Raw genomic sequence first — 22,146 nt, forward strand, 5'->3', positions numbered from 1 at the left:
AGTTATCTTGAAGCCTGGTCCCAGCCGTGGCTCTATGTTTCCTGCATCACACAGTCCAAAAGGAATTTCCTGCAGGCCAGTCAGCGTGCATCACCCCAGTTAGCATCACCTAAAGTCTTTGAAGTACCTACGTGTGACAGCGATGTGCACACCAACCCCATGTGGACGTCTATGGCACTGATGTGTTCCGAAGAGTAACCAGGGCAGTGGGAGCTCTGCTTCAGCGGGTCCCAAACTTAACTTTATGAGGAAATCGGGTTTTATTTACAAAACACTGACATATCTTTGAAATTTTAATAAGCGTAAGGGGATTCTGACAAGATTAAACTCTGTGCTTAAGGAGAATCCTGCTTTCTTCGTATATTTTTTAATTTAACAAACTTGGATTTCATAAACTATGAAAGAAGTACTTATAAATTATGGTCCCCACAAAAATGCAAGCAGTATTAACAGATAACGTCTGACCACAATGAGCAAATACATATGGATGCGGGCAGTTAAAATTAATTAACAAAATCATTGGTATTTTTGACAAAATATTCAGGAAACTTAGGAAAAAACAACTTAGGTTTCATTTTAAATGCTTAATTGTTTGACAAAAGAATACTTTACCCAAGCAATAAAAACGAGAGAGAGCTTTGCAAGAATAGATCCTGTGGCTGAAGGGTTAAATTTGACCTGAAATAACAAGTTGAAATCATGAAAGTATGAAGATTTCGTAACATTTTATCTGAAAAAGAGTAATGCTTAGCAGGTGTCTCGCTATCCTTCCCCTCAGCATGCTTTATACCGCCCTTGTGCAGTGATGAGTATACTTGGAAAGGTCATAAAAGAGAATGGGGGGAAAAAAAGGGAGAAAGAGTAGCTGGGAATATCATAAAACAATCTGACGTGCTGGCTCATGCTGTAACCTTACAAACCCAAAAACTAGGCCACTGCAGAGAAAACAAGGTGAAGTCTGAAAAATCCACTGCCTTCAGAACTGTGTAAAATTTATATTCGATGAAACAGGGTAGACAAGAAGAGCCCAACTTTCTGAGAAACAGCCCTGATTGGAAAATGGCCTGGCATGTTCAGGGTCCTGCCGGGTGCAGGCGGAGCACAGGGGGGCCGCTGGAGATGTCGGCTTGGCCCTGGGGCGCTGCTGGCACGCTGGGGATGCTGCGGCCGCCTCTACCGCCCAGCATCCTGCTCACTGGCTATTGTTCTCTGCTACCCAAGTAAAGCAGGCTAATAACTTTCCTATTCAGACATAATTCATTATCCTTATTTACCCAAGCTGGCAAAGTTTAGAAAGATTATTCCTTCCAGCCTTTTTAATTACCAAAATTCTAGTTGCTTTAAAATACCATAGTCTCCCTTGAGTATTCAGCAGAGCTGAAGATCACCATGGCAATAAGAAAATGGTGCCAATGTTATCTTGGCACTGACTGTCTACAGATCTCAGGAGACTTAGCACAGGAGAAAATTGAACTCATGTAAAAGCAGCAACTCACTCACGCTAATGATTTTAATATACCTTCTATTTTCACTAACTTGATGTTAAAGTTGAATTTTTAAAAAAAAAAAATTAGAAGCATATACTTTTCTAAACAGACAAACAAAATAGCTAATGAATTTGTCTTTTCAAGGTGAAATTCATTTTACTTACCTGAAAAAGAAAGGTCCTACAGTTATTAGGTGGATATGTCTCAAATTGTTGCCAAAGCATTGAAGGAAACAAAAACAACCCATGTGAACACAAAGCTTAAGAAAAAAAAAATCTGAAGCCCTGTAAGATGCCTTTAGATCTAGGCTACAATTACAACATGGGATAAGGCTTTTTTTTCCACAATCTTAACATGCAGAAACCTGTAGCTCTGTTGCCCCACAGAGCAGTGCCTTTTCTTTTATTCAGTTTTCAACTACATACATGTAGGTAGGCAAGCGGTCCCTTCAGGTACCTTAGGATTCCTTCAGTGATCATTACCATGTACAACACAATCCCACAAAAACTTGTAGCAACAGAAATGACGAGGCAGTGTACCACGGTGACTGCAGCACTGCTCTGAACCTTTTGACCAGCCCTTATGTCAAAGGCCAACGCAGCATGGAAGTGCCTCCTGATGGCCAAGTACCGTACAGGCAGCAGTGGCAGCGGCTACCAGAAGAAACCACTACCAAGCCATGCAGGTCAAGACAGAAACAAAGAACACCTTCCCTTCAAATCTATCACGCCACTACAACTGCACATTTTCCTTTTTATGTTATCCAATCATCCACTGATGCATCCAGTTCTTTTATAGCCAGCAAGCGTGACAGAGAGGGGAAAATATTTTACACCTCATCCAAATGCCTCTAACAGAAGAGAAGACAAACTAATTCCATGCTAGCTGAAAGATGCATTCTAAATTTCAATGAAGAGTAAAAAATGCTATATTGCAAACCCCAAAAGAGGGAATTAACTCCATTTAGTGCTAAGTGGGATAATCACTCAGAATAAGCAGACTTCAGTGTGAAAGAAAATGCCAATTCCTTCAATTCTCATTCTATAAATCTCTTTCCAATTTGTATGTGATGCTCTCTCCATGTAGACAGAGAAGAATTCTATAAGTGGTTAATAAAAACTTAAGCTAACATTTCTCTTAAGGAATTACACAGAACATGTTAGAACACTGTTTTACCAGGTTGCCTCAGCTGTAGCAGTACTTCTGTTCAAGTCACATTTTGGGGGAGCAGGGAGGATGATTATAGCAGCAAGGGGAAGAAAAAAACCCTGCCAAGCAAACACTGACTCTTCAGCCTCCTGCATTCTGAGGGTCAGGAAACTGACAAGAAAAGCCATAAGCAATGTCTGGCTTTCGCAGAGCCAGAAATACCCAGGAATTCAAGCCTTCAGCTTGAATTAGATACTTGCTTCAATCTGTGTCACTTGGTCTCTTACAAATGCCAGAGCTACCAAATGCCAGAGCTAAATTTAGTGTTTTAATTCAAAAAGCACACATTCTGATGCAGATAGACTTTTGTTAAAGTAGCTGAAAGGTTCTTTTTCTTTTCCCCTCATCAGAAGGCAGGGAAGGAATAAATATTAAAAAATTTCTTATGTGCCACCACAGAAAATTATTGATATCTGATAGCTTGAGCTTAATATACAGACACTGCAAACCGCCTGCAAAAAGTGCAGTTTAATACACATTTGAAATACAATGCCAAGATTGCACAGAAAGCATTCTTTGCAAAAAGGACATTGCATTTCACATCGTTAAATGAATTCAGACTGTCACAAGGAACACATCTCCCACTGCTCAGGTAGAAAAGGCTTGCTGCTTATGTGACTGGTGGGAACGCATCAGCATGAACAGAGCAAGTGCATGTGGGAGAGACACAGCTGGTAACGGCAACAGCCATCGTGTTCCCACAATGAGTGAGGTTGTTGGAGTTTTGGCTGGGATAGAGTTAATTTTCTTTGTAAAGGCTCATATGATGCCATGCTTTGGACAAAAATCGTGGCTGTTTACCCTTCTGATTCTCTCCCTTCCCACCCAGGAGGACGAGTGAGTGGTTGTGCAGTGCTCAGCTGCCTGCCAGCTTAAACCACAACAAAGGGGCTACCATTAGTAAACTAGCGGGGTTTTCATGGAAGAAAACATGAACAGAGATTGTTGCTGCTGCCTTGCCAGCCTGAATTATCTAAAAGATCTAATCGTACTGTTCAGCTAACTTGAAATCAGCAGATGATCACGGTGATCTGCACATTGCTGGGAAAGGAAGCTTAGCCGGTGACCACCACCCAAAAAGTGTCAGAGGCTAATCACTACTTGTATTTAATAATGGAATTACATACGAATGGATTATTTTGCATCCTCCAAACACACCTATTTCAAATAAACATCCCTGGAAGGAAATATCTCTAACTTTTCAGGAGGGACTCTTCAACTGATCAGACTGGAACTGCAGTTGCTTCTGCTTAAAACAACGAGGGCATGGGAGGTGGGAGGGGAATGACAGACTTCAAGCTGCCAGGCCTCCTGACATTTGCTTCGCCGGCATTTTCATAAAAAGAACAGAAATTTCTCCTGGATTACAGACAGAACAAAGCTAATCCTGACTCAGATAGCTTCTTGGCTTTTCCCACATGTTGCATACAATTATCGGCAAACTGCAAGTATTAACTATTTTACTTATTTTTAGACATTTAGCTCAACCTTCCAGGTTACTTGCATTCTCATAACAAGGCTGCATTACTCCAAAATTACAATTATTGCAGACAGATCACCTTTCTTAGCTTAGGCAGACAAAATTAATCAACTGAGTACACACAGCAGGGCACAATCTAGCTCTTTAAATATAAATGGACGCTGCAGGTTATGGTCCTCTGTGCATGCCATTCGCACATTTTATTTCTTGATTCTACATTCAAACCTACACAACTGAAACCATACTTGGAAACACATTTTTGTCACTTGAAGTAAAGAACTTCAGTGTTTAGTGATGGAAGTACACAGAAAATTAATGTTAACTGCAGAAAGTGTCTTCCAGCAGCCAAAGGTTATTTTTGAAATAACTATATTCCTTTTTACACTTCAACCTTCTTTTTGGGCTGGATTCCAGTAGAAGCAGAAGCGCTACCAAGTCCAGAAAAGATCAAATTTCAATTCAAAAGAACAGTTACTAAGAGGAAGCAATGATCTTCAAAAGTCTGATACACTATTTTATTTTACTACATGATGGAAACTGGACTGCAACCTTTCTCCTAAATTATTAGCCTGGGGTTTAACAACTGACCCCTGAACTGGTGCAGAAGTTCTTTCATTCCTGGCTAGGAAATCCTCCATGTTTAGGTATTTCCACCTCCCTCGAGTGTTTCCCCTAACTCTGCATTTTTGTTTTACAGATTAAAATGAAAATACCACATGGTTTATTAGGTTCAACTCTCCCATAATTTCATTTGGGTTAAGAGACTGATGTTGTTTGTCAATGTAAAATGCTGCTCTTTAGCACAGACATTTTATTTGCTTGTTTGCCCACCCCCACCTCCCTGACATATGTCAAATGTTTATGTGATTTGATCTTGATAGCAAAGTACTGTTCGTACTTAATGTAGAAGGTCAGCTTTTCAGCAAACTGAGAAAATTATTTTAAAGCTGGTGTGTTTTTTTTTTTTTTTAAAGCAAGTTTAAGTTTAATCACAATGTATAATGTATTTAAATGAAAATAAGACTTGCAGTTGCAAAAAAGCATACAATCCCTGCAAGCACTTTCCAAAATACAGTACATTCTCAAACAGTAGTTTAGAAACTTATAAACAAAATTACAGTGATGTAGCTTTGAAACAACAAGGTTGTAACAAGCCTCCTGTAAAAAAGGCCTTCTACCAGCTATGTTCCTAACAAGCAGTAGCACTGCAAAACACAGTCCTGTATGAAACAGCAGTTTCAAAGTAAAACCTGGTTTAAACATAGGAGGTAATTAAACTGTATCACTGATCCATCACCAGCCAGAGAGCACAGTGGCTGAACCACAGTGTTAGCTTAACAAAATAGCTATAATCAAACTGAATGAAGCTAAAAGGCCCAAACATAACAGCAGTGAGATAACTCACAAATTATGGGTTATTATATCCCCCCAAAATAATAAAATAATCTGTCTTCAAAGGTTCCTGTTTCACTCTACTTATTCAGTTGCACATGCACTACGCTACGCACCTGCACAGCACACTATCAAACACTGCTTACTCTTGTGATGGTCATCATGCACATCAACCTTGCTGACACAAGAGTGAGCAAAGCTCCTGTAATATTGCCCTTCATTATAATTTCATTATTAAAATGATTTTTTTTGGCAACACCTGTGTCACCAAACCTTGTTTCTTGACTTCTATCACTTCTGTACTTGAGAAGTATACACATTAATTAGGAACCATAAACCATACCAGTACTTCTACTTAGTGGTTTTTTATCTTTTTTTTTTTTTTTAATTTTAATAAGTACATTTCAAAAGGATCTAGCAAAATCATGAAGTTAGTACAAAATTCAAATATAGAAATGTAATATATACACCCTCAGTCTATCATTATCATCTAGCTCCTGTTGATTAGAATATATTCTGTCTGAGACTCAGTCCAACAAAGCCACTTTCTAGAGCTGATTTTGCTAAGCAGCCTCTTCTTTCACACTGCTTGGGAGCAAGAAGAAAACCTTCCAACTATTCAGATACTACGTCGTTATGTAAGTAGATTACAATTAGCTTGTCAACACACCAACACATGGATCATACCTTCCCCACATATTTCAGTACTTAACACAACCAGACCTCGACCTACTGAGATGTATGGACCCTACCCAATCTAAATCAAGAAGTGGCTTCAGGGAAAGTGGTTTGCTGACAAATTGATCGGGTTCCAGCAGTAACACTGACCTACCTGTATAACATACTGGAAGGCATTTAAATTCCACTGCTTCTTGTAAAAGAGAACACAACATATTTACTCCGTAATCAAGAAACAGGGTCACTGTGTCCTAATTTCACTTTACGTTTTAAGTGAGCAGGTTATCTAGGTGCGAGTTTCACAGCATGTGAATTCAGGCTTCATTGCAACATGTGAGGAAGCACACATGTAACAACTGAAAGGCCCAAGAAGCTTAACAGAGAATACTGAAAAAATAAAACACTTTATATTTATACAGTAGTGTTTGAAATTCAGACTACTTTAAAGATGTCAATCTTTGCTTTCTGAGATTCTGTTACCAAAGTATGAGGCATTAATAAATAGAGGCAGGACATAACTAACATGACCAGCACTGATTGTGTTCAAAGAACAAAATAATCCATCTCATACTAGACCCTTCTCTAGCCCTTCCTACTACTTGATTGCAAGACCCTAGCTATTCGCAATAAATTGAACGGTTGTATTTATAGGCAACACTATAACAGAAGCAAACAAAACACTGAAGAAAGCATGAAGAAAAAAGTTATGAAAACTGGAATCCTTACAAGTATTTTCTGATTCTTAAAAAGCAAAGTAATTGCCTTGAAGAACAACTCCTGTTGTCATTATTTATAAAGAAAAGTCCTAGTTCTGAGACTTCATGAATCACACTAATCCTAGCTCATTAGGACATGCACATCAGTATTTCAGATATTGTTTATCCTACAAGTTACACTGACAAGACCCTCTCAAGTTACCCAGCAATATCTGTTGAAGTCTTTCCCTTTTTGATCCTGTTCTGAAACCAGAGGCAAGTTGTCTTTTAGCATTTGGAATTTATCTATCAAAAAAAAGTTAAAAAAGTAAGTAAGTAAATAAATAAATATCTCCCCCCCCCCCCAAAAAAAAAAAAAAACACCTGCAAACAGTCATAGCAGGTTCTGGAAGTTACCTACTGACCTCCTGCCCCCCTCCCCACCAGTAAGTCTTAATACTCTATGTTCCCCTCCGCTGTGAAGTTTTAAGGAAATCACCCCTTGGAGAGATACACTACCTCTGGAGGCAGTTTAGACAGACCGACCCAAGCAGCTACCATTCCATGTACACAAGTTTCACTTTGAACAACTCACACCGCTCATTTTCCTTTTGTTTGTTTACTTTACAGTTTCGTTGACACTTTTCACACTGTACGTTGAAGAGGAAAGGAATAAGGTGCTTTCATGTTTTTGGAAACCAATTAGAGTATTACAGTATCGATGCAATTAAGTAATTAAAAATATAATGATATTGACTGAAGAGGTATTTCAATATACCTCTTGGCATAATGATAGCAATTGAAAACCCCTTCTAGACTGCAACCTACTCGGCACTTGCTTATTTATCAACTTATTCATTTCTATTCTGTTTACAAAGTGTAGGTAATACAGGCAATTTCAGGGTGGTCTTTTTTTTTTTTTTTGTTGTTGTTGTTGTTTTGTTTTGTTTTCCTCCCACAGTGTTTTTTTGGGTGTGGAATTTCTGGCTGAAGCTGCACTCCCTGCATTAAGGAAGAGAGTCCCAGGGACTGATAGAGGACTCACAATTACAGGAGATGAATTGCATTAACCCCTGCCCTTCCACATTGCACTCACTGCCCACTGGAAACAACAGCCAAGTTACTAAAATCCCACACTCTGTAATGGGATGGTAATAGGATTCAGAGGCCATTAGGGTAAAGGCAATCCATATTTTACAGTTAATAAGCTCTTGCTGAAGATGTTGGATCTCTCTTCAAAGCCAACAATTACTGATTTAGTACTAACAAATCCACAACAACTGTCAAGACAGCAGAATGTGTTCAAGATGAAGTCAGCAGCTTATGGTGACACTTTAAAATGCACATAGAAAAATGAAACCACTTAAACTGAAATAATTTGTAATTTTACTCTGATACTGGTTATTACTGTCATTTCAGAATTCTTTACATCCAGCTGTCATGGTTATGCAAGTGTGCACACAATTGCCTCAAAGTTCGGAAGTGTTTGTTTTTGCAAGTGAACACTTTTGTGCTGTTTTCTAAACGCATACCTCTTGTCACAGAGAACAGTGAACACAGAACTAGAAAAGACAAAGTCATGAAATCAAGTTCTCTCCAGTCCTAAATACCCCACAATTTATTAACAACATCCCTTGAAGTGCAGGGTGTAAAATACATGCGTGATTCTGCCCACTGTTCTCTTAACTCTCCTTTCAAAGCACCACTGTATGTATTCTTTAATGGTACATGGGCTGAATGCTTTCTTAGGCCCAGTATCACTGTACCTAAAAGCACAGAACACTGCTGCTATGTAATAATCATTTATTGATGGAGAACTCATAGTCATACAAACACAAGAACAGGTAAGCAAAATCAGATATACATACATAAAATATCTACAAACCAAGCTGTCCTGGTTTCAGTTAGGACAGAGTTAGTTTTCCTCCTAGTAGCTGGTAGAATGCTATGTTTTGGTTTAGGATGAGAAGAGTGCTGATAACACTCATAAATTGTTGTATATAAATTTTTATATACACAACATGTTTATACACAACATAATTGTTGTGTATAAACATAAATTGTTGCAGGGCAGTGCTTACACCAAGCCAAGGACGTCTCAGCTTCTTGCCCTGTCCTGCCAACGGGCAGGCTGGGGGTGCAGCAAGAGCTGGGAGGGGACAGACCCAGTACAGGTGACCCAAACTGGCCACAGGGGTATTCCATCCCATCTGGGGTCATGCTGAACAATAGATAGGGGTGGCTAGCCAGGGGAGGGGGCCGGACTGCTCGGGGCTAGGCTGGGCATTGGTCAGCGGGTGGTGAGCAATTGCATTGTGCATCACTTGTTTGTACATATTATTAGTACTAATACTATTATCATCATCGTTATTATTATTGTTATTATTATTTTTCTGTCTTAATAAACTGTCTTTATCTCAACTCACGGGCTTCACTTTCCCATTTCTCTCCCCCATCCCAGAGAGGGGTGGGATGGGGTGAGTGAACGGCTGTGTGGTGTTTAGCTGCCGGCTGGGTTAAACCACGACACAAGCCCACAGTCACCTCAAACTGAGGAAATGACTGCTTCTTAAACATTTGTTTTTAATAGTTCTTTTTTGTCGCACCCTTCACCTTTAATAAACATCCATTTACAGACATCTCTTTTGCTTATATCAACTTCACTTAGCCTTTGGTGTTACAGGTGCACTGGTACAGACAACCCCTCTTCAGCACTAATTCCAGCACATAAAATAACTCCATATTAAAGGCCACAATATAAAATTCTGAGGGGCCATACTAGTTTCTTTGTGCTTAAAACAGAAAACACGCAGGTATTCCCCAAGACAGTGTTCTCCAGACATTAATTGCCTACTAAGTCCCTCCCAGAAGTCAGCGAGGTGTCCAAGGGAAACTCAGTTTAGCCTAGCTTGCTTTCTAAAGATGTCCTCTTGTCCCATGCCTCAAAGAGGTACTGTCTTGACCTGGGAACTCACCAGATCACTAAAAAGCAAACCAAAAAATGTCATTCCTTGTAAGAGAGTAAGAAGGAACTAAAAGGAATGCCATGGTTGAAAGCCAAACTGACTGTGCTTTTTTCTGCAATGGAGGGAAAGCACAGTGCTTTACCATGACAATTTGTAGAGAAAATTTTGAGTATACTCAAAGAACACTGCGGGATGTAAAAGAAGAAGGATTTCTGCATGCATTAACTATGTTTAGCTTGCTACTAAAAAAGAATTTCATAAACTATTTTGAAAGATGTCTTCTAGAGTATCAAGAGATATTGCTGAGATTTTTGAAGCATAGCTTCCAGGCAAACTAACAATTAACTGGAAGCCAAGTAAAAAGGGAATCAGTAACTTAACTAAATTCTAGGACAGGAATTGTATGCTATTAATATTTTACAACACAGAAGAGAACTACAGTATGAATAGAAGAAATGTATCAAATGCCACATGACTTGCTTTTATGAAGAGAAAAACAAAGAACCTACGAAAGAATCCTGCATACCTGTATACACAGGTACATTTGTCTAGCTACACAACTTATACATCAATATCTGCATGTGACTGTACCTCATCCTGACTCTGGATTCAGAGTTCTTTTCCCAGTATAATTAGCATGGGTAGGCAGCAACAGCACCTTCAGAGGTACTAGAAGCCCTGTGCAACCACACTGCTGCAAATAAGGGTGGCCTAGATGATCGTAGAGGTCTTTCCCAACTTGAAGGATTCTACAATTGTAACTAAACTGCTGAAGCTACATTAATACATTTTGGCATGCATCAGTGCCTTAAATGGACCTATGTTGCCTCACGATCATTTATGTAACTGGTATGAGTATGTAACACACACTGGCCAGTTCCACTTTTTAAGAACCATTGTGTTTTCTTTTAGGTGAAACATTCAGTCAGTGGTTGGTGAATTAATGCTTGGTGAGTATGAGCAAGTTTTCCAAGTGTTTTGGTCTGAATGTTTCTTACAAAGATGAGGAAATATAGAATGCTACCAAAAACAAGGAAATAAAAGAGGACAATCTTGTGTATGTTACAGAATAGGTAAATCTATTTAAACCTCTACTTTTTCATTCAGATCACATACTTTCATTCTTCAGAACACTTTACACTGAAAACTATTATTTTTTTTTGCTATATAATTAAAATTTCTGCACTCAAGCCATAACAATAGTGAAACAAACCCAACAAGAACTGCTTGCCTGCTCTAATGCAGATCTCCTTGAAAGGACCCTACCAGTTTAGCTCACATTTCATCGGCCACATCCCTTCCTGCCTTTCTCTTCTATTCTTTTGCACAAAAGAACTATCATTGTTTAAAATTTTGATGTTAGATGTATAAAGCAGTACCAGAAACATAAAACTCCTTTTCCCTTGCAGCATAAATTAGAATTTGAAGTAACTACTCCAGAGATAAAAGCCTCACTTCTGCTTAGTTTCTCAGAAAAAAAAAAAAATCAAGTCAAAGGATATTAAAAAAAAAAAAAAACAACTTGCAGCTTTCTGCAAGAAACTATCAAAACAGTTCTTAAAAAGAAGATAAAACCTTTAGCCAGAAGTGATCAGTTCCTTCAGAAGATTTCCTTTTAGAAGAACGTGAACAAGACTAAAACAATTAATTTGTTCAGGCTGACCAAGGGTGACTGGGTAAACATGGAAAGGAAACACATTGCTCGTTCTGCATTCCTAGTTTGTTTAGCATTTGACATATGCTGTCGCAAAAAGTGTTTTGATTGTTGTTTCAGTCATTCTAAAATCCTCTCAGAAAAGGTAGTAAGGCAACACAATATAATCGGCTATAATACAATAATCACGGTTTGGATTTCTGTCAAGTTTCTTACAACGTAAATGAGCATTTATCAGGAATTTGCCCCAAACAAATAATTTACACTCATTTCCGCAACAAGACAGACATGATTCTCTTTCATTCAGCTCTTTGTTAACTCTGATTAATTACTTCACTTCCAAATTTCATTAGCAACATATTCATCTTTGCTAGGTAGCAACAACTGATAGGCTACATCTCCACGTCTGATATTAGAAGCTGAACATCTGCCCATTCCTTACATTCTACTGACCTCTAGAGACTGTATGTATATATGTATGGTACGTATACATTATTTATGTGCACGTACACATAGTAGAGCAACGTCACAATAGATCAGCCTTAAAGAAATCTCTATGTAGCATTTGATGTCACAGTTCTTGCTCTAATCACAAACTGTTCTTAGATGTTATTTCTTGTATTTTCTAGATACGAAGAATCTCTTGCTACTTTTTTTCTTTCACCTGTGTCTTTCTAGCCCAGACACACCATTGTCTTCTTTCCCCAGGATATACAAAATTCAGTTGCAAGTATGAATATCGATATAAATATTGAAATAATCCAGGTTTCATTAAGAATGAATAACAGCCAGAGAGGGAGCACCACAAAATGGTAAGTTCACAGTTAGTGGAAAGAAGTCATTATTGTATGTATGGAGAGTATAAAAATCTCTCAACTCAGCACCAACAATTCCCTCCACCCCCCCTCCAAATGATACCATCTTGCAGCAGATTCCTTGTCTCCATTTTGCTGCCAAGGAAAAAACCTGTACACAAGCCTGTGTTTGGTTTGACATTTAGATGAAACAGAAAGGGCTGAAGGAGTTGGATTTGTCAGCTAAAAACTATTCAGAATAGGCATTAATCCAATAGCAAAGAGAACTGAGGGGAACAGAAAAGACTATATGTTCCTCCACAACAATGTTAGCATAGCTGACATTGTTATGAGCCACTGCTTAGTAATACTTTGTGGGCAAGAAAAAGAATTAATGCAAGTACATGCAAAATGAACATATAAAATATAAAAGGCATATCTGCCAACTGAAAATACTTTGTATTGAGTGTCACATCAAAATACCTCAGAAATATACCAAGGTTTTTTCCAATACTGCTTATGTTGTATAGAGAAGGACCACCTGTACAATACCTTTCCATCATGTTATCCCCTGTGATGCCACAAAAACAAATTTAGGTGAACGATCTGAAAAAACGTCCTACTTTACAAAGCTTTTTAGTTTTTTTTTTTTGTTTCGTTTTTTTTGTTTGTTTTTTTTTGGGGGGGGAGGATAAAGATTTTCATTTTTTTTAAGACAAAAGTTTTGTACTGTTGTAATCATATTGCAAATGATAACAATACAAACATTATTAGATTTGGAATCAGTTGTGAGCTATGGGTTGAATTTTCTTAAAACTATTATAAGCTATAGATAGTAACAGAGTTCTCTTATCTTTCAAAAGCTGCATGCACAGTGATAGTAATAACTGTGTTAACTAAACAGATCTTACAAAATACAGCTAGAAGAGGAACTACATACACTCCTTTAAGTTATTCAGAAGTTGCTTCAGAAGAAATAAGAAACATATACACATACGTGTCTTTTCATTTAGAAGTAACATTTTTAAGACAACTTCATTGCCAAATCCTTTATTTTTTGACTCACTCTATGTCAACCTTTAATGTAAGTACCACACAGATGGAACAAATTATATAGATGCATTTTGAAACAACCTTCCTAGATAAGTCACTTCATTACTATTACCTGCTGTACATTTTCTTATGTACACAGTGGCTTTATATCTCACTAACTTACTGTAAACTCACAGACATCCATTCATCCTGCACTCCAATTATGTGAGAGTAGCTATGTATGTTTAAATTTGAAGTAGGCTTAAATTAAAATACATAGATTCAGACTTGTGCCTTTGTTTATATATACGTGCATCCACGGACAAACATACAAAGACGATACTGCTGCTGAGAAATGTGGCAGTAGACTGGACTGGGTCCAGAATTATTTACCCTGTTCAGCTATCCTGAGCTTTTCGTAGTGTATTCATAAACAGAATTCCACTGTAAGAGTAGGCTTGCTTTTCTCTTCATGACTTTGAGAGCTGAGAAATACCAAGATAAAAGTTTATTCCTTGGGGCTATATTGTGTCATAAGCCTTTAAAATGAATTTGCCAATGTTTTCAACAGGGAATTCTCTTTGAAAACTGATGACATATTACGATCTTTTAAGCTGAATTACGTACCATTTCACTGAACTGACAAGTCTGAAAGTAAACCAAAGTAGGGAAGGTAAAAGAACATAATTCTGGTAATACTCTCTCACTGATAACAGGCAGTTTTATTTTTGTGAATGACATAGAACTGTAAAATAAACATATGTAGAAGGGCTTATGAATTTGTGCTCATGCCCAGATGACATGCACAAGGCTCGATACCAATTCTAATTTACTCTAAAACCCTACAAACTTCTAAGCCTAAGCAAAAATGCAAAAAAACCCTACAGGTGAAAATTCACTAAATTATTATAGATGCATTTATAAATTCAACAAATGCATATAGATATGGATGTTTTCAAAACTGTACTCGTGAGACACAGTGGGATTTTATTCTTCAACATATGAAGTATGCCAACAGTTTTCTAAAGATCAAGGAATTAACCTTAGTATGTACACAGTTGTGTGCATGCCCAGACTCAGTACCCAACAACAAATTACACAAAATGTTAATCAATGGAAAAAAACACATAATCCTAAGGCTTGTCAGATTGAAGAAAGTTTGGTGCATGCCTTGAGGGAGGGGGAGGGGGGGAATGGAGAGTAACAAAAATAACAGCAAACAAAATACGAAAACCAAACTGTAATAAATAATCTACAACTTAAATAAGATGGGAGAGGACTGTAAAGATTGGCAACACATTTTTCCATCTGCATTTTTTTCCCAGTTACAAGTAGAAACTATTTTTTTTTTTTTTTTACAAAGTAAATAAAAAAAATGAAGCCATGTTCCTCTAGTGCTTCACAGTAAGATTAATTCTAAAAACAAAACCTAATCTCGGAAAGATCTTCAGCTAACTTTTGTTTTCCTTGTTTAGCTACAGTACAAATAGATACACAAACCAGATGAATGCAGAGAAATCACCTGCTAGTTATGACTAGACCAAGGTTTTTGTATTTATCCTACTTTACTTGAAAAGCTAGCATTAAAAAAACAACACAACACACATCGTTTTGAATTTGAAATCAGTTACGGTTGATGATCATCTCCAAAAATAAATATTCCCACAGATAGAGGTCAGTGGTTGCCTGAAATTGCATCAGTTAGCGCCTGTATACTACAATCCTCCACTCCTTTGGGACTGCTTTATCATTTTATCTGATTAATTAATAACACAGTAGTTTCAGAATAGGATATCACAGCTGTCTGTCCTCTCATTTGCCATTAGTTACTCTACTTCAATTTACTAATGTGAGCCTCATCAGAGGATTTCTCTCAGAATTTAGGCACGTAGAAAAAAAAGATGTTAAGTCATTATTGTTCATAGTTAAGAAAAATAATGTACTAATTCACTTTTTTTTTTTTTTAATTGCATGATGTGTTGATTTGGTAACCTCTTGCTGTTCAACAGAAAGCAACTTTGCTACATTGGAATTCTACTAATTTTGAGATCTGATGTATTTCATTTCTTAACTTATAATTGAGCATTTGTAGTTTGTGAACTTTTTAAAACAAGGTAACGCTTTTAGGGATAATCTTTCAGCCCTTCATCTGAGAAAATACACAACTGAAACAACGGCAGTACTAGCGATAAAATGTTAAAAGTGGTAAGTAAAAACTACAAACCTATAAAAGCACAGTTGTGATGAGTAAAACAATTTCAGTACATGTACTTCTTCAGACTGAATAGAATCTAAGATGATGATGCAAAAATGTATTGGTCTCATATTATTAAACTACCAACAGCCTGTATAATCATTTACCTTGAGATTTTTCTTTGGCTTTTGTAATCTCACTGCATTTCTTTTCCTCTATCAAGTAATCTTTGCTTTGCTCTCCAGCAACATCTACTGGAACATCAGTAAAATGCTGCTATTTATATTAATCACTCATTTAAAATCTAGTAGGGCAGAGTTAGCAAATGCCAAAATGAGAGAGAAATGATCTGCAATTCAGATCCTGAATTCTGGGCTCAAAGTTAGCTCGCCTTCAACCTCCTAGTTTCCTGCCATTTCATAAGGAACAATTTTTTTTTTTTTTTTAAATGAGAAATTCAAGTTGAAAGTCATCTACCATTTACACTTAGATTTACTTCGGTTAAGTCACAAGATAACATTTACAATACCATGTTACATCCAAGACTTCCATTTTTGTTGGACAAGTTCCTCAATTTCATTTTGATCCAACATGCAGTTAAACAGATCTGAACCATCAAAGGAGCTTGGAAGAACATGTAGAAAAATTTTGAAAGGAGAGAAAGAGGTGCAATACCAATGCCAGAAACTCAACAAAACTGGCATTACAGAATAAAAATGTCCACTATAAATCAGTGAAACATTTACAGGTTCTTTTGTCTGATTATACATCCTCAGAAAAAATCTTTCCCTTTATATGAGGATGAATATACAAGAGTAACTGCCATTGAAGGTAGAAGTAGTAACACATGAAGTCCCTGCACACTGATGGGAGACTAGACTTCCCTAGGGGCTTGATCCCATTCAGCTATGTGGTGGCTTGTCACTGCCTATCTTGTAAAATCAGCTACTGCGAACGTACACAGAAAGCACTGCCACTGCTTTTTACAAGGTACATAGCACTGTGCATTCATGGATCTGCATGCAGGATTGAGTCATTAGGCTAAACTTGCACGAAGACAAAAGTTCTCAAGTAAATGTATTAATTTCCATCTGCAGTGTGCCTATTTGTAGGTCTGCAACTCTAAAATCCACCTATTAAACAATGTTTACTCTGACAGCTTATAATATCAAGTTAGCTTTTCCTAGCTCCGCTTTCAGAGTCAGTTAATTAGCACTGTACTTTTACAAGTAACTCTCATCACTGCAATATTGTTTGCTTTCCTTTAAAACCCTAATAAAGGTCTAACTATCCTTGAATGCCTGTTCACTTTCCACTATGACAATGAATTCAGAACACTGCTGCTCACAGAATCCCCTCCTTCTATTCGGTCCTAGTTTGCTCACACAGACAGCAACTGTAAATGCACAGAAATCTAGGGAGGGGAAAAAGCACCAAAGCCAGCGAAGACCAGACACAGAAGTCCCACTAGCTAAATATTTCACTTGTGAATAAAAAGCACTTACCAGCATGTAACATTTTAAAATTACAAATATATATTTTTTTCCTTTTGGAATCCCTCTATAGCCTTAATGCATTTTTATAGAGAATAAAAGGACACGTTTCCCCAAACCACAATACACTAAGCTATATAATTTTATGGTACCTAAGAAGATGGTACCTAAGACCTAAGTTCAGACATTTCGCCTGATAAATTAGCCCCTCTCAATAACTGTTAAACAGAAAGCCCTTTATTGTAATCCAAGTGCACTTGTGGACAGCACTTTCAGAGTTAACTCCATTTGACAACTGACATAAATCCATTATTCTAATTTGGTGATTGCTTTACTAAACACAGATGCAGTTTATGAGTTTTAGTCACGTATTTCATTCAGGATGGTACTTAATCTCAATTTACAAAACATAAACATGAAATAGGTTCTACAGTATGGCTAAAAGGGTATAGCTATTCATCTGATGAAATGCCAGGCAAACAAACCATATTCACCTAGACCTAAACTCAATGCTAGATTTTACCTTAGCAAATCAATAGCAAATAAGTACAATTAATTTTCAGTTCAGCTGCTGTAACCAAATTGCAGAATGCCAAGCCTCTAGAAGGTTATAAGACTGAAAAGCTTTTCTTGTTCACATTCAAGCACTGAATTTAACCCTAAGCGAAGTCCAGCTCTCACAAAAGCCAGCTCTGTTTTATTTTGATACACAGAGAAACAGGAAAAAATCATTCAGTGTGAATACAGCTTCTTTGCAAAGCCATTTCTAATTCAATTTACAGCACATACTTTAAATCTTAAACAAAAGGAATCTGATACAGCACCGATGCTGCCTCTTGCTGCAGTTGCTTTCCTCAGCTACAATATCTGAAAAATCTGCTGAAAACCTACCGCTCCGATCAAGCCCCTCTGTGAAACACCGGATCCAGGCACTTCTTACCTGCCTCAGTTGAAGGCTTCCTTCCCTTGTTAGCAGTATGAAGCATCCTCTAGCCTTCCCAATCCTCACCACCAGCCTCAAATTGCACAGCTAAGTCCCCTTTTTTTGCAAGAAAACGCGTATTGAAAGTGATTAGTTTTTGTTGTCCCTTTTAAGTCCCTCCTGCGGGAAAGAGCAGGGGAGCGATGTGACGCCACCTTTTAATCTTTTGCAAGAGTGAAAAGGCAGAAAAGGAGCGCTCGATCAAACTGAGCTTCACACATGACTAAAACTCGCCTGAGAGGCTGCAAGCTCTGGCTAAAGCACCACTAGGCGTAAGTGTAAGAACAGAGAAGAGGGGAGAGTCAATGAAATGTGACAACGTATGTGCATCAAAGACGGGAAAAGAGGGAGAGAACAATAAGAGAGAGATCGAGACAGCGACGAGAAAGAGAAAGAGAAAGAGAAAGAATGAGAATGCGAGGGAGAATGAGCATGGAGAAAAGATAGGAGAGTTTGGAAGCAGAGGATTCACAGAATAAAGCCAAAGTGTCTGGCAGCTTCTGTTTTTATCTCGGCGAGCACGACATACTGCCTCTCTCATTTAGCAACACATTCTTGTCTCTTCCAGGTTTGAAAACTGAGATAATCACAATGTGTGCCTGTTTGCGCCCGACTGGCACGCTTGTGAGCAGTGTACCTGAGATCGCCCTCAGCCACCTTCCAGGGGTGCATTTACGTGCAATTCAGCTCCTGTGCCCATTAGGACAGACAACCCCTCCCCGGCCCCCACCCCCGCCAGCCCAGGAGCTGCTAATTGCTACAGCAATTTACGATACAGTTTAACTGGCAGATGGAATTCCACTTATAACTCCTAACAAACTGCCACCGATAAACAAATGACTGAACAAATGTTTAATGTTGATAACTGAGTTTTCATAGCAACAAAACATATTAGCATTGATAAATCTGTTTCAGAAAAGAGGTAGTACAGAGATTTTCTCCTAGGCACCTTGTTATTTCACCACGAAGTTGCACTAAGTAGTGGGAGGAGACTAAAAAGTGACCCAGAACTAACATTTTTAAAGGAATCAGTCAAAGATGGAATCAGATTTAGGATTTTGAAAAAGCAATTACAAGCTAAGTACTAAATTTAGAATGTCAAATTAAATTATGAACTCCTAGTCACTTAGAAAAGATCCCCACAGTAAATCCTCATACAAGTAGGGCTCATTTTCATGAAGGATCAGGTTTGTATTATTATTATTTATAATACATATTTTTATATATACAGGATTTGTAACATTAGAAGAGCTTCTTCCATTTGCTCTGTTTATATCATGTTCAGGCCAAGCCCAGTAGGCTGCTGGCCCCCTGCCAATGGGTCGTCTGGGCTAAAGGCACCATCCTTGCCTGCTGAGCCAACGCGAGCTCCGTCAGACTCGGTTGTCACACGGAGACGTAAGGTTAAGGGGACAGCAGAAAGCTAAACAAACCTGAAAGACACAATGCATTTTCCCTTTGCTGCAGCATCCTGTTTGGGCCTCCCTGGGGATCCTAGCATCTCAACTCCGCTAGGGAAAAGGAAGGACTATGTCAGTGGCATAAGATGCTGGAAATCTGGATCCAGAGCTCAAATGTACAGCACACCTCTATGTTAGTTAAGGCAAGTCACGTAGAGGTATTTTTAGGCACCCTGGTATAAAGGTACCTAAATGCTTTTTTTGTTTGTTTGTTTTAAAAAAAAAAAAAAAAAAAAGTGTTAACAGCTCTACACAGCTTGCTACCTCCTTTTGTAAGGATTTCCCAATTCTAGAAAGGAGGTTATGAAGGTGAATTCACAAATGATTATCAAGGAATCAACAACCAATTTCAACCCTGAATACTTAAATGCTGTTGTTACTGTGCCAGAAGGTTTTCAAGAACTGATGTTTCTCTAAGAGTGTTAAGAACCTCAACACAAACCCACACATTAAGCTTTGGGCAGGCACAGTCCAGTTTTTGTATTTCTTGTAAAGCTGAAGATTGAAGACTGCCCCAAGCCCCACACTTACTTCTAAACTTGCGATTTTTAGTGTTTCAAATTATCATTTTGTCCCCTGAGGGGTGGCAATACACCCTCATAAATACAGATCCATTAAAATCAGATTCTCATGAATCTTTAGCAACCACCATCACATAAGCTCAGGTGATTTCTTAATTATAAAGAAAAAAATAATCATATGGGCACTGGGCATTTGCACATCTTTCCCATGGAGTACCAATACACCTTTAGCCTGACCCAGTAGAAGAGCATTTTGCAGTGTAATTTATATCAAGTATTTGTTACTGCTCTGCTGCTGTAAGGGATCTAGCTTAAGCAATGCAGCTGCTTTAAAAGCTTGCTATTTTCTCTCTCAGACATGAAGGCAAATAACACGTGAAGATAAAAAAGAGGTCTCAAGTTCCCATAAGAAGCTCACTCCTTCTGTATGTGCATGCATATACACATGCCTGTGGTCACTTACCGTAAAATGAGTAATAATAAGGAGGGAAAAACTGAGGGGAAAAAAACGTTCCTATTTCCCTTTTATCATGGTAGCCCTGATAAGCAGTTTCTATGTACCTTACAGTGTGCTAGGTTATATTTATGACAATTATCTAAACCCAAAACCATGCATGTACACTTCTAGAAGTATCTCTTCATTCTCACAGGCTTATCAACAAATTCACAATGCAACCAAAAATCTCTATATACATTCAAGGTCAACAAGAAGCTTGAAATCATGCATACAGGGTGTTTTTTTTTTCTTCCCTTTTCAAAAAAGACACAAGATCGAGTGGCTAAAATGAAGCATAAGCTCATGTACTACCAAATAAATTCTTCTCTACGAGAACTGACCTTGTGTTTGAACTAAAAATGTTTGGACACTGAACTGCTTAAATCCTGACAGCTCCAGTGAGGAAAGCAAGTTGTTCTCCTACGGAAGTAAGTTATTCTACAAACTGGCGACATTTCCATAAGACAGGCTAGGTCTTGGCTAACATCAAAACAAAAACTATTTTACTGCAATGAAATGTGCTTCTCCTTGAGCTTCCTCCAGCAGTACTCCACTAGGTACAGAAACCACACCACTGAATGTTACAGAATAACTACACAACTAAACGTACTAGTCATGCTATTTTGTGCAGAGGTACTAATAATTGATTTCCAGCCCCTTTCTATACACTCACCACTACAAACAAAACAACTTGAGTTTTCCAACAATTAATTTGAGTTTTCCCTCAATCCCATCCAACTAAGTCAACACAACTCGAATCACAGAACACCTCCTGATCCCTTACTTCTCCACTCTGCTACAAAGTTGGACCATTCCTCGGTTTGTTTTAGGTCGAGGGTTTAAGCAGCCTGCATGCAAACCCATACTCCTTGCATAATAACAGAATAGTGAAGAAATAACATAACTGACATTCAAAACATTTTACTGGTTAACTGATCGTGAATCCCTCTCCCTGCACCCCTCCTGCTGGCAAACCGCATCAACAGCTTTATCTAGAACACAGAGTGTCATGACAACAAATTATGGGGAAGTACAGCAGCAAACGATAACAAAAGTACTTCTGTCGAGGGACTGTTAAAGGGACTACTGGACAGAAAGAGTCATGCTCTATATATCCTTTGGAGCTAATTGAAAGCCTCTGGCCATGCAGAGGAGCTACGGACCACAGCCCCTTTCCAATATCCGCCTGTACTTACATCTAGCAAATACTTTTTCTTTACCGATCACCTAGTTGGATAGCATGAACACAGAACTGATTTTTTTTTGTTTGTTTTTTGTTTCTTCTGTTTCAGACCTGAAGAAAGACCGTGTCTGAAAGCATCTATTCTTTTTTTCCAGTTACATCTGTTGGTTTAATAAAACATATTGCCTTTTCCCCCCGCAATCCTTGTTTCAATAACACCTTTGGATCATCCTCTTAAACCACAATCATTACAAAAGCAGAATGGCACTGTGAGGCACTTCATCCCTCCCCAGCCACCGTTCCCTAGACCATGAGCTGTTCACTCAAAAGAAATACAACTGTATAGCACAAGCTCTAAAAGAGAGGCACAGCGTATCAGAAAATATCTTATGTCTTATATTGTCTATATTCTGCGTCCCAGTGTCCAATT

At 38.1% G+C, this 22,146-nt stretch overlaps 1 protein-coding gene across 9 annotated transcripts in view; it reads right to left on the bottom strand.

Annotated features, from left to right (window-relative positions):
• TENM2 (teneurin transmembrane protein 2) overlaps positions 1-22,146 on the bottom strand; it is a 1,606,114-nt gene that overhangs the window by 332,201 nt on the left and 1,251,767 nt on the right. For 2 of the 9 annotated variants that reach the window (XM_072044663.1, XM_072044662.1), the window contains exon 1: positions 18,015-18,672. The exons of the other annotated variants lie outside the window; for them this stretch is intronic. In XM_072044663.1, coding sequence (XP_071900764.1) covers positions 18,015-18,060 — 46 coding nt within the window. In that variant the 5' untranslated portion in view covers positions 18,061-18,672. Of the gene's footprint in view, positions 1-18,014; positions 18,673-22,146 lie in introns of those variants that run through there. 9 annotated transcript variants of the gene reach the window in all.

The sequence above is a fragment of the Anas platyrhynchos genome, chromosome 14, assembly GCF_047663525.1.
Source record: "Anas platyrhynchos isolate ZD024472 breed Pekin duck chromosome 14, IASCAAS_PekinDuck_T2T, whole genome shotgun sequence".
Classification (NCBI taxonomy): Eukaryota; Metazoa; Chordata; class Aves; order Anseriformes; family Anatidae; genus Anas; species Anas platyrhynchos.